The sequence below is a fragment of the Diabrotica undecimpunctata genome, chromosome 3 (assembly GCF_040954645.1).
Source record: "Diabrotica undecimpunctata isolate CICGRU chromosome 3, icDiaUnde3, whole genome shotgun sequence".
Lineage (NCBI taxonomy): Eukaryota > Metazoa > Arthropoda > Insecta > Coleoptera > Chrysomelidae > Diabrotica > Diabrotica undecimpunctata.
Window position 1 is genome coordinate 111,044,121 of NC_092805.1, and position 20,774 is coordinate 111,064,894.

Below are 20,774 nucleotides of genomic sequence, written 5' to 3' on the forward strand. Positions count from 1 at the left end.
ATCAATATTACAGGCGGTAATAGCATCCATATTAGTATTTGCGGTTTCAGCTACAACTACTGTTTGGTCTTTTAAACTCTTTTATTCTTTCCATTTTTTTAAGCTTTTAGGGTGATATTTTTCCTCTAAAATTACATGACGGTTAAATGGATATATACCAGCTTTTCTAAAACCAATTTTGATAATTTCTACGCTTACGTTTTTCCATGTAGTGCCTATCGTCAGAGAAAACTCTTTTTTTACAATTTTAAGGCCAGTATTATGTCTCTGTCAGGTTACAAGTTGTTGATCTTAAGCGTCTTATAGAGACTTAAATACGGCTAAATCCAAAGGCTGCAGAAGGTGGCTGGTATGAGGAGGAAGTTTGATGATTGTAATATCATTCTGTCGTGCTAATTCAACTAGTTTAATACTAGTATGGGTACTATGATCGTCATATATCAACAGTACCGGCCTATTTTCTCCGAATGCGGGAATAAACTTTGTTTTAATAATTAAAAAATACGTCATTCTTCATCCATCCATTGGGACCGGCTGCATAAGCAGTTTCCGGAAATGAGTTCTTGTTATCTGGTAGCCAGGAGTCCCAAATATTTTTTCCCTTGAATACGTTTAGTGTTGGTGCCTTTGTCCCTGATGCAGACACTGCTGAAAGAACCGTTATGTTTTCTCTTCCCGGACCGGAAGTAGTTCTGGAACTTGGTTTACCTTTAGCTCCTACAACTTTGGTTTTTTTTGGGGTCGTGAGAAATGGATGTTTCGTCCATATTCCACACGAGTTGCGGCTTGTCCTCTAAGTTTAGTTAAACTAAAGTTTTTTTGAGAATATCAAAATATTCTTGGATGATGAAAGCATCTGTAATTTTTTTTTCTGGAGTACTCCACAGCTTGGGGTTTTTTATGCTAAGTTGGTAACGTCTTTTAAAACTCCAGAACCACTCATCTCCAGGAGTGTTATCCTTAAATGTAGTCTTTATGTCATTTTTGGTAACAAATTCGCGAACAATCTCTAGTAGTTCCAATCTGGATATTCCAAATCCCCACTGCTCCATAGTTTTTAGTCCTTGGGCCAATCTAGTCTCATCTTGGAGTGGAATCACTGGAGCCCTCCCTTGCGATTTGCTTTTAACTCATCGAGCACCAGTCACATTATAGAACAATGTTGTTTTAGAAATATTATACAATTTATGTGCCCGGTATATCGAACAAACCCCTCTGTTTATCTATGCCACTGCGTGATTTAAATCATTCTGGGTATATTTGGTTGCTCGAACCGACTTCCATTTATAGTTTCTCACCATGTTCAATCTTAAAAATTAAAAGATAGTTTTGCAAGTTCACAGTTGGCTCAGTGCACGTAGTCATATTTACCCCAGTAGGCAATATAAACGAGGTAAGTGTGACCTAAGTCATAATTCAGTTAAAAATTAAAATTGGCAATTTGTTTAATACATACAACGTAATGTAGTTGTTAAAAATCCTGCATACCATAAAATATTTACTTACCACCTAATACTCGCTTCTCACAAAATTTGTAAATAAAGTCTGCACACTAACATCAACAAGTTGATTCGTACTAACATAGTACGAATTAACTTGTATTGTCAGCCTCACAGCGGCCATCCCACTTTCGGAGTACGGTACGTACGACAGTCAATTTCGCACAAGTAGGAGAGGGTGGTTTTAGTTGGTAGGCAGGATAACAGATACCTGAATCTTTGGCACTGCTATCTTTAGTACTTTAAATTAAACTAACAGAGGTAGCAAAAAAAAATTTTGGTGTCCAACTAACCCCCCACCAGGAATATTCTAGGTGCGCCACTGGTACTTTAGTTTGATTTTGAACTCAGATATCTGTTGGTGTATGTCAATTTTGTACATACTGGAGTCTTATATTCAGGATGCTTGCACCTTTTAGAATAAAACATCCAGGAAAGTTAATGTTATATTTATTTTCCATGGTAAATTTTATTAGCTCTTCTTTATCGTTTATATTCATTAGGAATGTGTCCAATTACTCTTATCCATAAGGTTTATAGAGAACACAATTGTATATATCTCCATACTGTGCATTTTAAATTTTGTTTAGTTTGCTTAGTTTGAAAATTGTTGTCAAAAGTCTTCAATAAATGTATTCGCATATATTGAAGATAAAAAATAGCCCAATACTTGACCAAAATGTTGTTTAAAAACATCATTATTTAGTTGAAAATGTTTATTGTATAATGTTATTAACTCCATTGTAGCTGATACATTTACTTTTGTACTGATACTTTTAATTATTGTCAATGTATCATCATTATTTAATTTTGTTTTGATCTTTTTTAAAGTTTATTTTAATGTTTCTATCTCCGAAAAGGAAGTCGAAACGTGAAAATAAACATATACCTATTTTTAAATAAAATTATCATTAAATAAAATAACATGAATGACCTTATTAAACTAGTTTTACAAGAAGACTCACAAAGTCCGTTTTTATTTTCATGTTATATTGATGACTTAGACAATTATTTTATGTCAAGGGGGACCAAGGCTATCAGTTCTAGTCATATTACCCAATTAATTTTGTTGCTATATTATACAGATAAACTTTCGATCAGTAATTTTCCAATTAATGTAAAAAAAGTTAAAAGAGTATTACGAAAAATAGACAAATAAATTGCCAAATATTTTCAAACATTAGTGGTAAATTTTAGTATGGGTGGCTTTAACCTTTCAAACAAAATCAGTTTTACTAGGTTAGCGCGAAACTTCTCACCAATATTGTTGAAGTAGAATTTTCGGCTTCAATATGCATATATTTTGTTATGGCAACATTTTGGCATACATTTGGCATTTGGCATTGGAGTTTGGCAACATTAAACCACAAAAAACTGTAAAAGCACTAAGTTTAGAGATCGGCAACTCCAGTACTATTTGAAAGACAATGAATTTGTTACTATGATAAGATCATAAAACATGGGTATTTCTTTAAAAATATTTACTTATTGTGGTTCAATGTAAGTTTTTGAAAAATGGCGCATTTCAATGTAAATTCCTAAAAAGCAATATTAACATTTATAATTATTTATATAATTTATATTTTTCCTAACGACCATAAGATAAATGATAGTATATGCTACAGAGACATTTACATTAACAGCAAGAAAAGAAGAGCAACTGAAAGTTTTTGAGATAAAGATTATGAGAAAAATACTGAGACCAAAGAGGGAAAACGAAGAAGATGCAAGACAATGCATGAATCACGAAATATAAGAATTTATGGGGTAAGAGAACATAGTAAGAGCAATAAAACCACAGACAATAGATGATATGGCCACATAATGAGAAGAGCAATGCGTTAAAAGTTAGAACGGAGTGGATGCCCCCATTCAAAAGGACCAGAGACAACAAGTGAAAGACGACCTAAGGAAAATTAGAAATATATGAAGGACAATCAAAGAGAGATAAGAATGTAGAAAAGTAGTGAAAACAGCGAAGTCACACCAGAAACTGTAAAACCAATCCAAGAATGGGACAATCCCTCACATAAAAAGGATCTTCAATTGCAAACAGCTTCAGCTTCTTCCGAAAGTAAAATGTAGTGGCATGTCTCGCAAAACAGAAAACCAAAAAAGGTTTATCGATGGAAGGCAACCATATATACGTATTTCTGACTATTGGTCGTCTCCAGTACGGTGCAGCCAACAATTTAGAAAAGAAGCACGTTAACTTGGAAAGGGATATATATATATATATATATATATATATATATATATATATATATATATATATATATATATATATATATATATATATAAAATTAGGTTTTTTAGCAAAAGCTGCTATTGCTTTGTTGAATTAAATGGCTAAATATAGATATGGCCTATGAGAACAAATTCGCTAAACTTCTTGTGCTCGAATCGGTATCAATAAAGTATTATGAATTATTTCAGCATATCCCTGCTTCATCAACACTTGGGCTGATACAAATTCAAACTCGGAAAGTCCAACGAATGTCTCCTAAAACTTAACCACTGCACTGGTTAGCTTACTTTATTGATACCGATTCGAGTACGGGAAGTTTAACAAATTTGTCCTCCTAGGCCATATATTTGGCCATTTAATTCAACAAAGAGATAGCAGCTTTTGCTAAAAAACTTAATCTTTTACACATTTCGTATAGCACAGAGGAAAGAAAACATTATTCAGAAAACATTATTAAATCGTTTTCGTTCATGGCTGCCAAAGCAGGTGGCACCTCTGTACGCTAACCACTGCAGTGGTCAAGTTTTAGAAGAGATTCGTTGGACTTTCCGAGTTTAAATCTGTATCGGCCCAAGAAGTGTCTGATGAGGCAGGTATATGCTGAAGTGATTCATAACACTTTATTGATTTGATACCGATTCGAGCACGGGAAATTTAACGAGTTTGTCCGCCTAGGCTATATATACATATATATATATATATATATATATATATATATATATATATATATATATATATACGTTGGAATTAATCATCGAGTAAAGTGGTCTCTACTTTACCCAATAATTCCAACGATAAATATTTCGCTATTTATTTGATAGCTTCATCAGGAGTAAACTGTAAAACAATTAGGTAGAAAATCAATAAGATCAAATCAAAATCTACCCTATTCCAACATGTGTTTTATCTCTAGAGGTGGCTACCACCCCAACTCGGGGGTTGAAAAATTTTATCGAAAAAACTATTTCAGTCGATAGAATAGTGAATTTTAAGCCAAAATGTACTTTAGAGTTTTTTGTTGTACATGTAAAGGTTACATGTACTATTTATCATGCTTTTCACGTGCAAAAAAGGTATGCGGACTCATAGGCCACCGCCACTATCAGTGCATAGAAAACGAGCGCCAGTCACAGAAGGTTAAACTCGCGTATCTATTTTGGGTTTAGAAGATAAAAATTCTTAGAAGCTACTCTATTTTATGTTTAAAATACACTTTAGTATAATTTATATGCCAAAAATAAATAAAAATCGACCTCTTTCGGGATTTGTCTGCAAAGTTACCTTTTCGTGAAAAAATGAATTTATTCTATAATGTTGTTCCTCACTGTATATAAAGATACAAAGATAGAAACCAAAGATGGTATTATCCAATCACCTATGATATATATCTTAAGGGCCACATATGTAGATAGGCAGAAATTTCCAAAAATATATTACTAAAAAGTAGTTCAGTAGTTTCTGTAGATGTAGGGCAAGTTATCCCAACAAAAACCTTACCTACATGCCAATCAATCGGCAAAATTAGTTGAAAAACTTTTTCTAAATATAAAAACACTGTTTTTTCTGCTTATGTACTGGACTTTTATAGTTTAAGTTTTACAAAATTTGGAATTAAACTAAAGTACCTATTTTAAATTTATTTAATAAATTAAAAATATTTATTCATATCAATTGGACTTACCCCTTGACATTACTTCGCTGTAACATTGTGAAAATAAAGCACTTACTAAAAGTATCCTCTTATACATCCTAGTACAGCTGTTGGCCGATATACTCATACAAATATCAGAAATAATTTTGCAAATACACTGTGATTATGATGAGAATATTTCTGCAAAATGAATTAAACATTTCAAATTTCGTCGTGTTTAGGACATTTATTGAGGTCAAGCTATCAGTTTAATTAGATTCTGTGTCAATCGGCACTTCTCATTTATACATTAATACCAATAATTAAATTTTTAACTAATTCTTGTATTTTTAATTACATATATGTATATATATACATATTTGTATATATATATATATATATATATATATACAGTAGACTCCCTCTATAACGAGAACTGAAATGGCAGACTAATTACCTCGTTATAAGCGGATCTCGTTATATCCAACAACAATAATATTGTGCATACATATGAATATGTAGTTTTCTAAAACATTAACTTTCTATAGTGAAGCCATACGGAGCAATATAAGATGCTAATAAATATTGTTTGAATGGTGTTTTTAAAACAAAGTTGTTTACTTTTATTGACAATGAAATGCATTAAAACAAAAAAGAGTTGTTTACTTTTACTGTCAATGATATACGTTAAAACAAAAAATCTGTATTCTGTAAATATGTATAAAGCGTATAAAGTTATTTTGTCATTTTTGACTGCTTTAAATTGTCCAGTATTCTATCCATCATATTTTCTAACGATGTGAAACAGTTTTATGCTTCTTCATTTGCGTTTTGTCCTTGGATAAAGTTTCTGACAACCTTTAAAACACTTTCCACATCTTGTCTATTAGGACCCACATTATTAGGTGTGAATGGTCAACTCAATACAATGACACTTGTGAATCATAAATTTTACATTTCCGACTAAGAATCATAAATTGTAAGAAGTTTATTGCGGGCGGCCCGCAGTTAAAAAGGGTATTTATTTATAGCTACGGCCGGGCCAAATCGTAAAAAACACGTTTTTCAATCTTATTTTCTCTCGTTATAAGCAAATTTACCTCGCTATAAAGGGTTATAGTTCAATAGAAATTTCACGGGACATCTAATGTACCTCGTTATATGCGAAACGTCGTAATAACCGTGTTCGTTATAAAGTGAGTATACTGTATATATAGAAAATGGAAAAGGATAATGCAAGTGAATAATAAAAGTAAAAAGTAATGGCATGTCTCGCAAAACAGAAAACTAAAAATGGTATACCGATGGAAGGCAACCGTATATACGTATTTCTGACTATTGGTCGTCTTCAGTACGGTGCAGCTAAGTTAGAAAACTAGCATATTAACTTGGAAAAGGATCACTACATTAGCAATGCAACCAATTTGTGGCATTAGAGTTAGAAGACTCTAAGGTTTCCATGGCAACAACTAACACCAACCACGGAGGAAGCTACAGCTTCCTGGGGAAAGGAATGCCAAACGTTGAAACGTTTAAAACAAATGGAAAAGGATAATGCGAGTGAATAATAAAAGTAAAAATTAATGGCATTCGAATGTAATGAATTCCTCCGTGGTTGGTGTTAGTTGTTGCCCTGGAAACCATCAGGGTCTTCTAACTCTAATGCCACAAATTGGTTGCATTGCTCCTGTAGTGATCCTTTCCCAAGTTAATATGCTCCTGTTCTAACTTGGCTGCACCGTACTGAAGACGACCAATAGTCAGAAATACGTATATAGGGTTGCCTTCCATCGATATACCATTTTTGGTTTTCTGTTTTGCGAGACATGCCATTACTTTTTACTTTTATATATATATATATATATATATATATATATATATATATATATATATATATATATACATATATATATTGTTATGCTATTTAAATTGTATTATATTGCTTATTTAGAAAAAATCCTGTCTATATTTATTAAAAGATCTAATCTCCAATTAATCACAATAAATCAGCATTAATTAATTACAATCTCAGGCTATTTAACTTGTACTATTGACCTTTGATCGTGGATTCAAAATATTTTCCAATTGGCTTCCTAATTGGGATAGGTAATATGACCTGAATAAAATACATAGAATTTCAACTGAACTATATGTGAGATGTCCTTTATTTTAATGAAATTTTATATAACAATCAATCCTGTAATATTTGCAATATACTAACTTTAAATATATGAGAAGTTGTTTTCTATCATGGACCCAAATGTTATTTTACATTGATTTTTAATATGTGTTATAAATAAGCTCTTTTTATAATTTTTTTTTAAATGATCGCAAAATTAACTGTCTCTATTATTTATTCAATTTATTTAATTAATAAATGAAAACCACACTCCTGCTCTAATGAAAATTGACTGACCTTTCCTTCTCTGCCGTTGCAATTCTATGGCCACGCCACAAAAAAAAATCCTTTCTCTGCTTCTGCTCCTATTGTGGTCCAGATGACGTACACCTTTCTCCTATCTGTCCTTGTATCTGCAACCCAACAACTCGTGTTAGTCGATGCAGCCTCCTTTTGAGCCAATCTCCGCGCCTGTTTATAACTCCAAATGTTTCCGGCTTCGTCTGATATTAATATTCTTATACCCTTTGGTTTTTCTATCTCTCTGTACCCCGTTCCTCACACTGGTCAGCTTTTACACAGCAAATAAACACACCCGGTAAATTACGTCTTCGGGACTTCAAACAAACACAAATCACAAAGCTCCTTCCTTCTTGGACGACGAAAACTGACTACCTAACTTTTTTCCTCTCTCCTATCTCATAGCCAAAACCACCACCTCCTTGCATTCCAAAATTTGACCAATAAAAATCATCCACCTCTGTGACGTATATCGTTACCAACCAACTCTCTCTATAAAACGTCATTCGGGTAATTCCAGAAAACAACATTCTTTAATTATTCTAACTAAATCTATCTGCTTTACAAATATTTCTTACTAATAGCTACAAACGATACCTGTTTCTCAATTCAATGTCTTTTGTTAATAAACTTTTACCGATATAATCTTTCGGGGAGAAAAACCACCGCAAATCCCGGTCTATTGTTTAAACACTTTCTATATACACTTTTATTCCGGGGAAATCCATCCACAATAACCGACTTATTTAAATTTCTTATTGATAATATTTGAAAGTCTTGTCTCTGAGGCCTAATGAACAATTCTTCGAACAACTTAAAATACATATTTTGTCTTATACAGGATGTTTGAAAATTTATATGCCCGTGTCTTTATGAAATATCAATAATTTTAATTTTTATTTAAGTAATAAAATTTGTATATCGGTTTTTTATTGCTTATGGACATTCAAAAGTACAACAAATCCCCGCCTTTGTAATCGATAAAATTTATCAATCTATGCAACTAAATTTTCTCGAGGCAAACTAAAACGCACTTCCTGTATGCTAGCTGTACTTATGCTACGTATTATCCTATCCTACTATCTACTTTATACAAATTTAAATCTTCATTCGTGATATTTATATACATCATGGATATTATAAATACCTCTGATCTTTTCAGAATCCATATGTTTCAACTCATAGCTGTTTACTTCATCTTCGTTGTTTACTATGTATGGCCCTTCGAAAACAGGCATCAATTTTGCGCAAATACCGCTCTGAAGATTTGACACTCTTAATGCTCTTACCATTACTTTGTCACCCTTTTGGAAAGTTACTGGTCTTCGTTTCCTATTATGACCCTGTCTCTGGATGTATTTCTCATTGCTTCTTCTTAATCTCCTCTGAACCGTTTCTATAACCTGTCGATACTCTCTTTGTTCTGGATCTTCCCACGGTCTTATCGGCATGACGCCTTTCATGATGTATTCTGGTGTTTCTTTCGTTACTGTACTTGGCATGGAATTTAGGTACATCTCTATTTCTCCCAATTTTCTGTCCCATCGCCGATGTTGACCATCCGTTGCAATGCGAAGAAATTTCGTTGCCTCTTGTATAAATCGCTCAGAAGGATTACTTTGGGGATGCCTGATGCTTACAAAGTTCGTCTCGATTCCCCGTTCTCTAAGCTGTCCCTTGAAACGATCATTTCGGAAGTACGTTGCATTGTCTAGTAAAATTTTTCTTGGGGTTCCTACCGTAGCGATGAAATTGTCTATTTTTCTCAATATTTCTTCCCCTTTTGTGGTGCGGCAACTATATAATTTCACGTATTTTGAGAACACATCCACCATCACCAGAATATGCTTGTTCCTTTGCGTGGTCACAATTAGATCGCTTAACATGTCGATGGCTATAATGTCCAGGTTGTTCCGGGATACAATGCTCTTTGCAATATTTTCGTTTTTAAAATTCCTGCTCTTGTATTTCTGGCATACTTCGCATTTCTGTGTGATCTCTTTTGCAATGCGGTAATCTTGTCGACTGATGTAGTTTTCCCTAAACACAAGCCATACCTTTCTACTGCCAATATGTCCATTTTCCTCGTGTAGTTTCTTTATGATTCTTTCTGCCAATGTCGGTGTCACTAAATATAATTCCTTTCCGTCTATTCTTTTAAAAAATATCTCGTTTTCTAGCTCTGCTCTTCTCTTTTCTCTTTCTTCTAGGCCTTCCTGGTCGGTCCTTATCTCATTTAACGAAAATATCCCTTCGTCTTGTGTCAATATATTCAATCCCACATGTAATGTAATTGTCTCCTTTTTTCCTGTATCTTCGTCCCGTGTTAAAGCGTCAGCTATTATGTTGTCTTTCCCTTTGATGTATCGAAATTGAAAATCATACTCTTGTAAGAGCAGAATGCCTCTGTGTATTCTGTTATTTACCAATCGATTCTTCATGATGTGTATCAATGCTGCATGATCCGTTTCGATGGTGAATTTAGCTCCCAATAAGTAAAACCTTAATTTGTTTACGCAAAATAGTACACTGGCGAATTCCAACTCGGTGACACTGTATTTTCTCTCATGTGTTTTAGTCACTCGAGATATAAAACATATCGGAACCTCTTTGCCGTTTTGTATTTGCGACAACACTCCTGCAAATTTCTGTATCGACGCATCCGTACGGAGTATAAACGGCAAATTGTAAATAGGGTGATATATTTTCGTTCCTTTAGCAAATTCTTGTTTTAATATTTTGAAAGCTTCCTCCTGTTCTTCTTTCCAATTCCATTTTGTCCCTTTCTTTAACAATTTTATTAAAGGAATTTCTTTTTGGCTTAAATCGGGAATTAATTTCTTGAAATAATTTATCGTACCGAGAAACCCTCGCAATGTTTTTAGATTTGTTGGTCTTGGGTATTCGTCGATGAGCTTTACTCTGTCCTCGGCTAGACTTACAGTTTCGGTGTCAAGTTTGAAACCCAAATAAATCACTTCCTTTTGAAAAAATTGACATTTTTCAATGTTTAGTTTTAATCCCGCTGTGTCCAATTCTTTCAAAATTATTTTGATATGTTCCACATGACTCTGCATATCTTGTGAAAAAATTAATAAATCGTCGATGTAATGGACGATGAACTCTTCATGGTGATTCAAAATGGTATGCAAAGCTCGTACAAGTGCTGCACAGGCGCTTTGTAATCCAAACGGAACTACCTTAAATCGGTATACTATACCATCAATTGAAAAGGCAGTGTAGTTTCTATACTTTTCAGCCAAAGGTATTAACCAAAAACTATGCTTTAGATCAATTTTTGAGAAAATATGTGATCCCGTGATTCTTCCAAAAATGGCCTCGATATTTAACGGTGATTCATATTGTGATACTGTGTGTTGGTTGATATTTCGGGCATCTAAACAGAGTCTTAACTCTCCACTGCTCTTCTTCACTATCACAATTGGGTTAATATAGGGTGAGTCACATCTCTCAATGATTTGATCTTCCAACATTTTTTTGATTTCTTGCTTTACTTCTTGCCGATACTTATAAGGAATTAGATAAGTCTTCGATCGAAAATTTCCCAAGTTTTTCACCTCAAATGAGTGCTCGTATTTTGTGGCCACTCGGTTTTCCTCATTTATCAGCGTTTCATAGTCTCTTTAAATTATACGCAAATCATTTTCTTTGCCTTCTCCACATATCAATTTTTTGTCTCTCCCATCAAATTTTTCGCACATATTCACCGTGTACTCTGTGTCTTCTTCAAACACCACTGTCTCCATTGTGTCCTCTTCATTTTCCTTTGTTTTTTTTTTTTGTTGGGCTCGTCTCTTCTTTTGAGGAATCCCAAGTTTTGCTTTCATTTCTTGTCAAAATCTTTCCATCTTCTTCTCCTGAGCTCGTCTCATCTTTTGAGGAATCCCAGGTTTTTTTTTCTTGGATCTTTTTCTGACCTTTTCCCCTCTTTCTTCCTTTTCCTTTCTTCGTCACCAGGTTCATTTCCACCGTTTGTTCTTTCTCTGATTCGTCCGTAATTTGTTTCTCTTATTCCTTATCCTGTTCTTCTTCTTTTTCCTTTGTTATTTTCATCGTATTGGTTTTGAAGTCGATCACTACATGTTTTTCCGTTAATTCGTCAACGCCTACAATCATGTCATGTGACATATTCGGCATTATTACACATTGAAGTGCATACATATTTTTTTTCAATCGTACCATTACTCGTATACCTTCATTTATTGTTGCCAATGTCCGTTTATTTGCGCCCACTAAATTCACCCTAGGTATTTTATAAATTAGACTTGTTAAATTTACTTCTTCGATTAATTTTCTGTTGACCAGTGTTATTTCAGAGCCTGTGTCTATCATAATTTTAATTGGTTTCTCATTTATAAATCCATCCACAAATTTTAAATTAACTCCATTTCTCTTTTCATTGTTTCCTGCCAGTTTAATAAATTCCTTGGGGTGACAAAAAATTCCTGTTTGTTTCTTCGTTTTTAGTGAGCGCCTTCTTGAAAACACGCCTGTTGTTCTTCTGTGTTTTCTCGCCCGTCATCTTCTCTCTCATATTCATTTTCTTCTCTTTGCATATTATTTATTTCTCTTCTGTTCTCTTTTGGTCTATCATTCCCGTATCGGTTACCGCGAGATTCCTGTTCATTCCGTGGGTTATTGTATCTGTTTCCTTGGTATGGGCGGTTATTTCTACTCTGATTTTCCCGATCCCTGTTTTCATTCCATCTCTGGGTTCTGGGTTCATAATTCTCTCTTCCGTTCGGTCTATTTTCGTATCCCCGTCTAGGTATGAATTCTCGTCTTGTATAATCTCTTCTAAAATTTTGACCTCTATCTCTATATTCTTGGTTTTCTCTTTGTCTATAATTTTCTTGCGGTCTTCTTTCTCTTCTTTCATGCCTACGTGATTCTCTCATTTGCAAAAATTGACATAAGCTGTCAATGTCCTTGTAATTTTGGAGATTTATGTGGTCTTCCAAGGTATCTTCAAAGTGTCGCGATATCAACTCTACCAATTGTTCTGATGAATAATTATATTACAAATGTTTTGCATTATTATAGAGTTGTAATGCATACATCTTTTCTGATACGCCCATCCTCTCATGGTATTTTCCATTTTGTAACTCTTTATTTACTTGTAGTTGCTGGATTTTTCCCCAGAAATAATTTAAGAATCTTCTCTCAAAATCTTGCCAATTGTCAAATTCTTCTTCCTTGCTGACAAACCAAAGATTTGCCTCTTTTTTGAGATGGTTTCTGATGGTTTCCTTTGCTGTTGCAAACGGTCCTATGTATTTGACTTTTTCCTTTAGGTTATTTATAAAAGGCACTGGGTGTAGTTTCCTTATATCCCCGCCAAATCGTACTTTTACGTCTTCTGTGCTATGTACGATGACTTCCTTTCTTTCTACTCCTCTTATCTCCATCTCTGCAATTTGTTTAAATCTCCTTTCCGTTTCTTTCCGGTCTTCTTGTAGCGCATTTTCAAATTTTATTTCTATCTGTTCTAATTCCCTTTCTTGCATACTCTGAATATCCTTCATTTTAGTTTCGATTTCTTCTCTCTGCAATTCTAGTTTCCTCTCTGTTTCTTCCCTGCTTCTTTCTAAACAGACTTTTATTTCGTTTTCATATTTGTCCATACGCGTTTCCATTTTTTGTTCCATTTTTCTTTGGTTTTCTTCCAAATTGTCCAATTTTTGTTCCGTTCTTTGTTGTGATTCATCCATCTTCTGTGATTGGAGTTGCATCATCTGTATTAATTTTTCTATTCCCGATTCTTGTTTTTCTGTCTCCATTACTGTTGTGTCTAATACGTCTTCCTGGTCTGAATATTCTTCCTGTTCTGATTTATGTTCTTGTTTTTTGTTCTCTTTGCTCTTGTTTCTTGTGTTTGGCATTTATTATGTTTTTATCCCCGCCAAATATAAAATTCTACTGGTCTGTTGCAACAAACGGGACTTTTCTTGTTCAAATGTAATAACTCTTGAGTACGAGTATCAAATTTCAATATCCCACAAATAAATCAAATGGTAAAATATCAAATGTCAAAATCAATCAAATAAATCAAGTATGGTAAAATTATCAAATGTAAATATCACACAAATAAATCAATTATGGTAACCTATAAATTGTCAATATCACGAATAAATCAATTATGGTAAATTGTATCTTAAAAAAAATATATAAATCTTTATGTCCTCAAATTTTACATAATATTTCACTTTATCCACGGCATATAAACTTTCAAATATCTGCTCGTCTACTCCTATCCTTTCAAATTTGCCAACTAGAAATATTTTTCAAAGCTTTACACGTTGGGGGCCATTTTGTTATGCTATTTAAATTGTATTATATTGCTTATTTAGAAAAAATCCTGTCTATATTTATTAAAAGATCTAATCTCCAATTAATCACAATAAATCAGCATTAATTAATTACAATCTCAGGCTATTTAACTTGTACTATTGACCTTTGACCGTGGATTCAAAATATTTTCCAATTGGCTTCCTAATTGGGATAGGTAATATGACCTGAATAAAATACATAGAATTTCAACTGAACTATATGTGAGATGTCCTTTATTTTAATGAAATTTTATATAACAATCAATCCTGTAATATTTGCAATATACTAACTTTAAATATATGAGAAGTTGTTTTCTATCATGGACCCAAATGTTATTTTACATTGATTTTTAATATGTGTTATAAATAAGCTCTTTTTATAATTTTTTTTTTAAATGATCGCAAAATTAACTGTCTCTATTATTTATTCAATTTATTTAATTAATAAATGAAAACCACACTCCTGCTCTAATGAAAATTGACTGACCTTTCCTTCTCTGCCGTTGCAATTCTATGGCCACGCCACAAAAAAAAATCCTTTCTCTGCTTCTGCTCCTATTGTGGTCCAGATGACGTACACCTTTCTCCTATCTGTCCTTGTATCTGCAACCCAACAACTCGTGTTAGTCGATGCAGCCTCCTTTTGAGCCAATCTCCGCGCCTGTTTATAACTCCAAATGTTTCCGGCTTCGTCTGATATTAATATTCTTATACCCTTTGGTTTTTCTATCTCTCTGTACCCCGTTCCTCACACTGGTCAGCTTTTACACAGCAAATAAACACACCCGGTAAATTACGTCTTCGGGACTTCAAACAAACACAAATCACAAAGCTCCTTCCTTCTTGGACGACGAAAACTGACTACCTAACTTTTTTCCTCTCTCCTATCTCATAGCCAAAACCACCACCTCCTTGCATTCCAAAATTTGACCAATAAAAATCATCCACCTCTGTGACGTATATCGTTACCAACCAACTCTCTCTATAAAACGTCATTCGGGTAATTCCAGAAAACAACATTCTTTAATTATTCTAACTAAATCTATCTGCTTTACAAATATTTCTTACTAATAGCTACAAACGATACCTGTTTCTCAATTCAATGTCTTTTGTTAATAAACTTTTACCGATATAATCTTTCGGGGAGAAAAACCACCGCAAATCCCGGTCTATTGTTTAAACACTTTCTATATACACTTTTATTCCGGGTAAATCCATTCCACAATAACCGACTTATTTAAATTTCTTATTGATAATATTTGAAAGTCTTGTCTCTGAGGCCTAATGAACAATTCTTCGAACAACTTAAAATACATATTTTGTCTTATACAGGATGTTTGAAAATTTATATGCCCGTGTCTTTATGAAATATCAATAATTTTAATTTTTATTTAAGTAATAAAATTTGTATATCGGTTTTTTATTGCTTATGGACATTCAAAAGTACAACAAATCCCCGCCTTTGTAATCGATAAAATTTATCAATCTATGCAACTAAATTTTCTCGAGGCAAACTAAAACGCACTTCCTGTATGCTAGCTGTACTTATGCTACGTATTATCCTATCCTACTATCTACTTTATACAAATTTAAATCTTCATTCGTGATATTTATATACATCATGGATATTATAAATACCTCTGATCTTTTCAGAATCCATATGTTTCAACTCATAGCTGTTTACTCCATCTTCGTTGTTTACTATGTATGGCCCTTCGAAAACAGGCATCAATTTTGCGCAAATACCGCTCTGAAGATTTGACACTCTTAATTCTCTTAGCATTACTTTGTCACCCTTTTGGAAAGTTACTGGTCTTCGTTTCCTATTATGACCCTGTCTCTGGATGTATTTCTCATTGCTTCTTCTTAATCTCCTCTGAACCGTTTCTATAACCTGTCGATACTCTCTTTGTTCTGGATCTTCCCACGGTCTTATCGGCATGACGCCTTTCATGATGTATTCTGGTGTTTCTTTTGTTACTGTACTTGGCATGGAATTTAGGTACATCTCTATTTCTCCCAATTTTCTGTCCCATCGCCGATGTTGACCATCCGTTGCAATGCGAAGAAATTTCATTCAAATCAATAATTTTAATTTTTATTTAAGTAATAAAATTTGTATATCGGTTTTTTATTGCTTATGGACATTCAAAAGTACAACAATATATATATATATATATATATATATATATATATATATATATATATATATATATATATATATATATATATATGTATATATATATATATATATATATATATATGTATTTATATATGTATCTATAAAAAATATATGTCAAAACTTTGTATTACTTGATATTTCGTAAAAGAAGTATTTTTTATTTATTGATTTTTATATACTTTTTGTCTATGTCTAATTTATTTCTTTACATTTCCAAGACATCGTTTCTGTAGATTCTTTCAAGTTTTTCATAGAAATGTACTTTTTTTTCATTACTTTTATCCTCGGTTAGGACATGTATATTAATTCTGCTTAAATTGAAGAATGTCCCACGTAAGTATATTTAAGTAGCATATTCTATGACTAATTTCTTTGAATGCGAGCATCATTTATTTTTTTTTGCACCAAAATTGGTACTGCATAGGAAACCAGTCGAGAAGCAAAGATAAGAAAGACCATAGCAAAAATCGAGTAATATTGTTAAAAAGAGTATAAAGACTTAAAGACTTAACGAGTATAAAGATAGTAGATTGAAATACAGATAGGTACAGCGAATACAAGGCAGGAAAAATATCAGTAGAGTGCCAAGAGACCAAGAGCAAAAGTTTGTGAAGAGTTTAGGATCATAATCCTAATGAGCCATCTGCTGAAGCTGTTTTTAAAAGTCATCATCAAAAGAATTTAACTGAAATGCGAGGGACAAATTGCGCCCAATCAATTTGGATTTGTGAACGCCGTTAGTACGAGGGAAGCTTTATTTAGCGTGCAGATGTTGTTTCAGAAATATAGAGATTCAGCTGTGATATTTTTGCATGCCTGATTGACTACAAGAAGGCTTTCGATAGAGTCAGGCATGAACAAATGATGGAAATGCTGAAGAGGACAGGGATTAACGGAAGAGACCTGAAGAGAATATACAGATCACATCAAAAGGAGAGTGAGACAGGGGTGCATAATTTCATCACTGATATTCAATCTGTAGTCAGAGCACATTTTTAAAGAGGCTCTAAAAGATATTGATGAAGGCATATCAATAAATAGGTTCAAGCTCAATAACCTGCGGTTTGCAGATGATACAATAGTGTTTTCCAATACCGTAAAAGGGCTGCAAAACTTAATGAACAAAATAACGGAAACAAGTAGAACATATGAACTGGATATAAACACTAAACACCAGAAAAACCATAATGCTAATTATCATCAGCAAGGAAAACATAACTGAAACAAATGAGAATTGAACGTGTCTCATAGTACAACTACTTGGGAACTATACTCAATGAGTCCTGGGGCAATACACAAGAGATTAAATGTCGCATCAAAAAGGCAAAAAGTGCATTCTTGACTATGAGCTCTGTGTTCAAGAGCCATGACCTCACCCTAGAAACAAAAATAAGGCTCCTTAAATGTTACGTGTACTCAGTGCTTCTGTACGGAGTAGAAACGTAGACATTAAAGGCAGAAACTCTATCAAAACTTCATACATTTGAGCTATGGTCATACAGAAGGATCCTGAAGACACCATGGGCAGACAAAGTCACCAATGAAGAAGTACTACGGAGGATGAACACAACCGCAGATTTGGTTAATGGGCTTATATTTATTGCAGAGGTTTCAAATACAAAAATAAATTGGCAGTAAAAAGTACATCCTTAACCTATTAATAATAATAATAAAAATGGGTTTTCTAAAACTAAAACATCTTGACATTACAGAACATAAAACTAAGTAGTTAATTTGTCCGTTTCACTACTTCGTTGTATTGAAACGGACATATGGTGCTTTTAAAAGGACATCAGTTTACTTTTCCCAATTACTAAGGTAATATTCATTAACCTTATCAACAAATATGAAAAAACAACATTATTAACAACTTAAAAGCATTAAATAAAATATAAAACATTAATTACAATTGTTACAAAAGAAATGGCGAACTCCTTGTAGGCCACAAGATTCGTGACTCCACCTCTTGCACATATAACATTGCAGCCAGTCTATCTTACTTTGAATGTAGTTTCTATTACACACTCTGCATGTCTCATCTTCTTCATTTTTTTCATTAGCGAATTTTGTCTGATTTTTATTTGTTTCCTTCTTTGTATTTTTTGCTTTCTTAAATTCAACAAGATGTAAGTCCTCTTCAATGCTTGTCGTTTGTTCTACGTTTTTTTCAAGAACTATTTTTAATTTTCTTTTTGGTATTATATTTTTATCTTTGGTTTTGTTAAATTTAAGAGAAATGTCGTCATCGCTTGAGTCGTGTGACGATATATTTGAACTTGAGTCATCAGAACTTGATTCTTGACATAAGTTTTGAATGCGTTTTTTTATGACTTTTGATATTTTCCGTGTTTTACGAGCAGCTACTTCTTTTTCCTCCATGAGTCTATCCTTCTCGGAGGTGTCTGTGATAATTGTAGTTTTACCTTTTCTGGGCACTCCTAGCTTTGGGATACGGTCTTATTTGTTGCGGATATACATAATGGAACATCTCTTGAAGTAGATGGAACATCTGTTGAAGTAAATGAAACATCTCTTAAAGTAGAAGACAAGACCATTACTTTCATTTAATGTCAATGAAGATTGTGCATCAGCAATTTCATCGGTTGATGAGCATGGATTCGGTCTATCCGTAACAAAACATGGTAAAAAATCATCATATTTTTCTATTAAATGGATGAATACCTGTCTTAGCAAATCCTTTTATTATATTTTCCATAGAAAAAGCATGAGCAAAGGCCTCATTAGCAAATGACGCTATTTCATATATTGTGACTGTCTTGCCAGGATTAGACAACATCCATGCGTTCATAGAAATTCTAAATCTTGTTTTAAAAGGACCAAAGACGGAAACGTCTGCTGGTTGTAGACGATGGCTGCAATGTGGTGAAAATGTCAGAATAATGATATTATTTTCCCGTGCTAACATTACTGTCTCCAAATTATATGTGTTTTGTGATTATCCATGAGAATAAGACATGGTTTCTCTTTGGATGGACTGTTATACTTGATAAAATGTTTAATTGCTAATAGAAATCATTCTCCTGTTATCCAACCGCTTGGATTATCTAAACCTAAAGCCTCTTTTGGACCATCTTTTAGCATAAAATCTTTATAATGAACTCTTGGGAACACAAATGCTGGAGGAATTGTGCCCCCAGAAGCATTCACAAAACCTACCATAGTCACTAAATTGCCTCTTTCGGCCGATGTTACTTGGCCAACCGTTTCTAAATTATCATAAAACCTAGCTACATTTTCATAATTAAAAAATGTAGTTCGTGATAAAGAAGTATTCTCGGCCTTTCTGATAGAAAGAGTAGGATTTCTTTTTATAAAACCACGTAACCAATCCTTAGTGGCCTTTTCACGTTGATTCCAAATAATAGGTGCCACATTATTTACTTTAGCGTACTGAAAAGCCAACTTCCTAGTTTGTACGGTAGTTAATCCATAGCACATCTTGGAACACGTTTTTAAATAGTCAGCTAGCATGTTTTCTTGCAAAACAGAGAATATACGTTTATTACCAATGTCCGGCTGATGATGATATTTACCTTCATTTTTCTTATCAGTTTTACAAATTTCTGCCAAATATGACTTTGAAATACCATGTGCGGCCGCCGTTGATCTAATTGATTGCTTTTTTCTAGGACCTCTTTTACCGCCAGGTCAATGGTTTCACTTGTGGGACGAACCCTCTTCCTCTTTACTGCGCTCATTGTCTAAAACAAAATAAAAATCATATAAAAAGAAATCTAAATGTATATTTTTGACATTTAGACCACATTTCTAAAAGTTTCTCTGTCTTTTGCAACTTGAAATAATTCGTCTAGTCATGTTTGTTCAGTCTCGAATATTTCGCAACCATGACTTCCTCTTTCTACCTATTCCCTTTTTGCCATCGACTCTACCCTGCATGATGCAGAAGACTATATTTATCATTCCTCAGTATGTGTCCAAGGTATGTAGCCTTGCGTACTTTTATTGTTCTCAACAATTTTTTGTCTCGACCCATCCTTCTCAGCACTTCCTCATTGGTGATCCTGGCGGTCCATGGAATTCTCAACATTCTCCGGTATATCCAAAGTTCCAAGGCTACAAGCTTCTTAACTATTTGCGCTTTTAACGTCCATGTTTCTACCCCGTACAATAGTTGGGACCAGACGTAATATTCAACAAACCTCAGTCTCAGCGCAGTATTCAGATTTTTGTCACAGAACAATTGCTTAAATGTGACATATACTAACATATACTTATGTGACATATTTATTAAAATTAACTCTATTAAAATTATTTTAATTAAAAAAAAAGTTAATTACATACATATTAACTATGAAGTATAATTTTATTTTATCGAAAAAAATAATGATTAATCCTCATCTTCCTCATTTAAGTCTGGTAAAGTTGTCTTCACTGCCGAGTTTTTTTTTAATTTTTTTTTATAAA

General features: G+C 33.3%; 1 protein-coding gene across 1 annotated transcript in view; it reads right to left on the reverse strand.

Annotated features, from left to right (window-relative positions):
• The window catches only part of LOC140436043 (lipase member I-like), a 28,164-nt gene extending 22,566 nt beyond the window's left edge, over positions 1-5,598 (reverse strand). Inside the window, exon 1 of the mRNA XM_072524756.1 lies at positions 5,429-5,598. Within this exon, the coding sequence (XP_072380857.1) occupies positions 5,429-5,525 (97 nt within the window). The 5' untranslated portion in view covers positions 5,526-5,598. The remainder of the gene's footprint in view (positions 1-5,428) is intronic.
• Between the last annotated feature and the right edge of the window lie 15,176 nt (positions 5,599-20,774).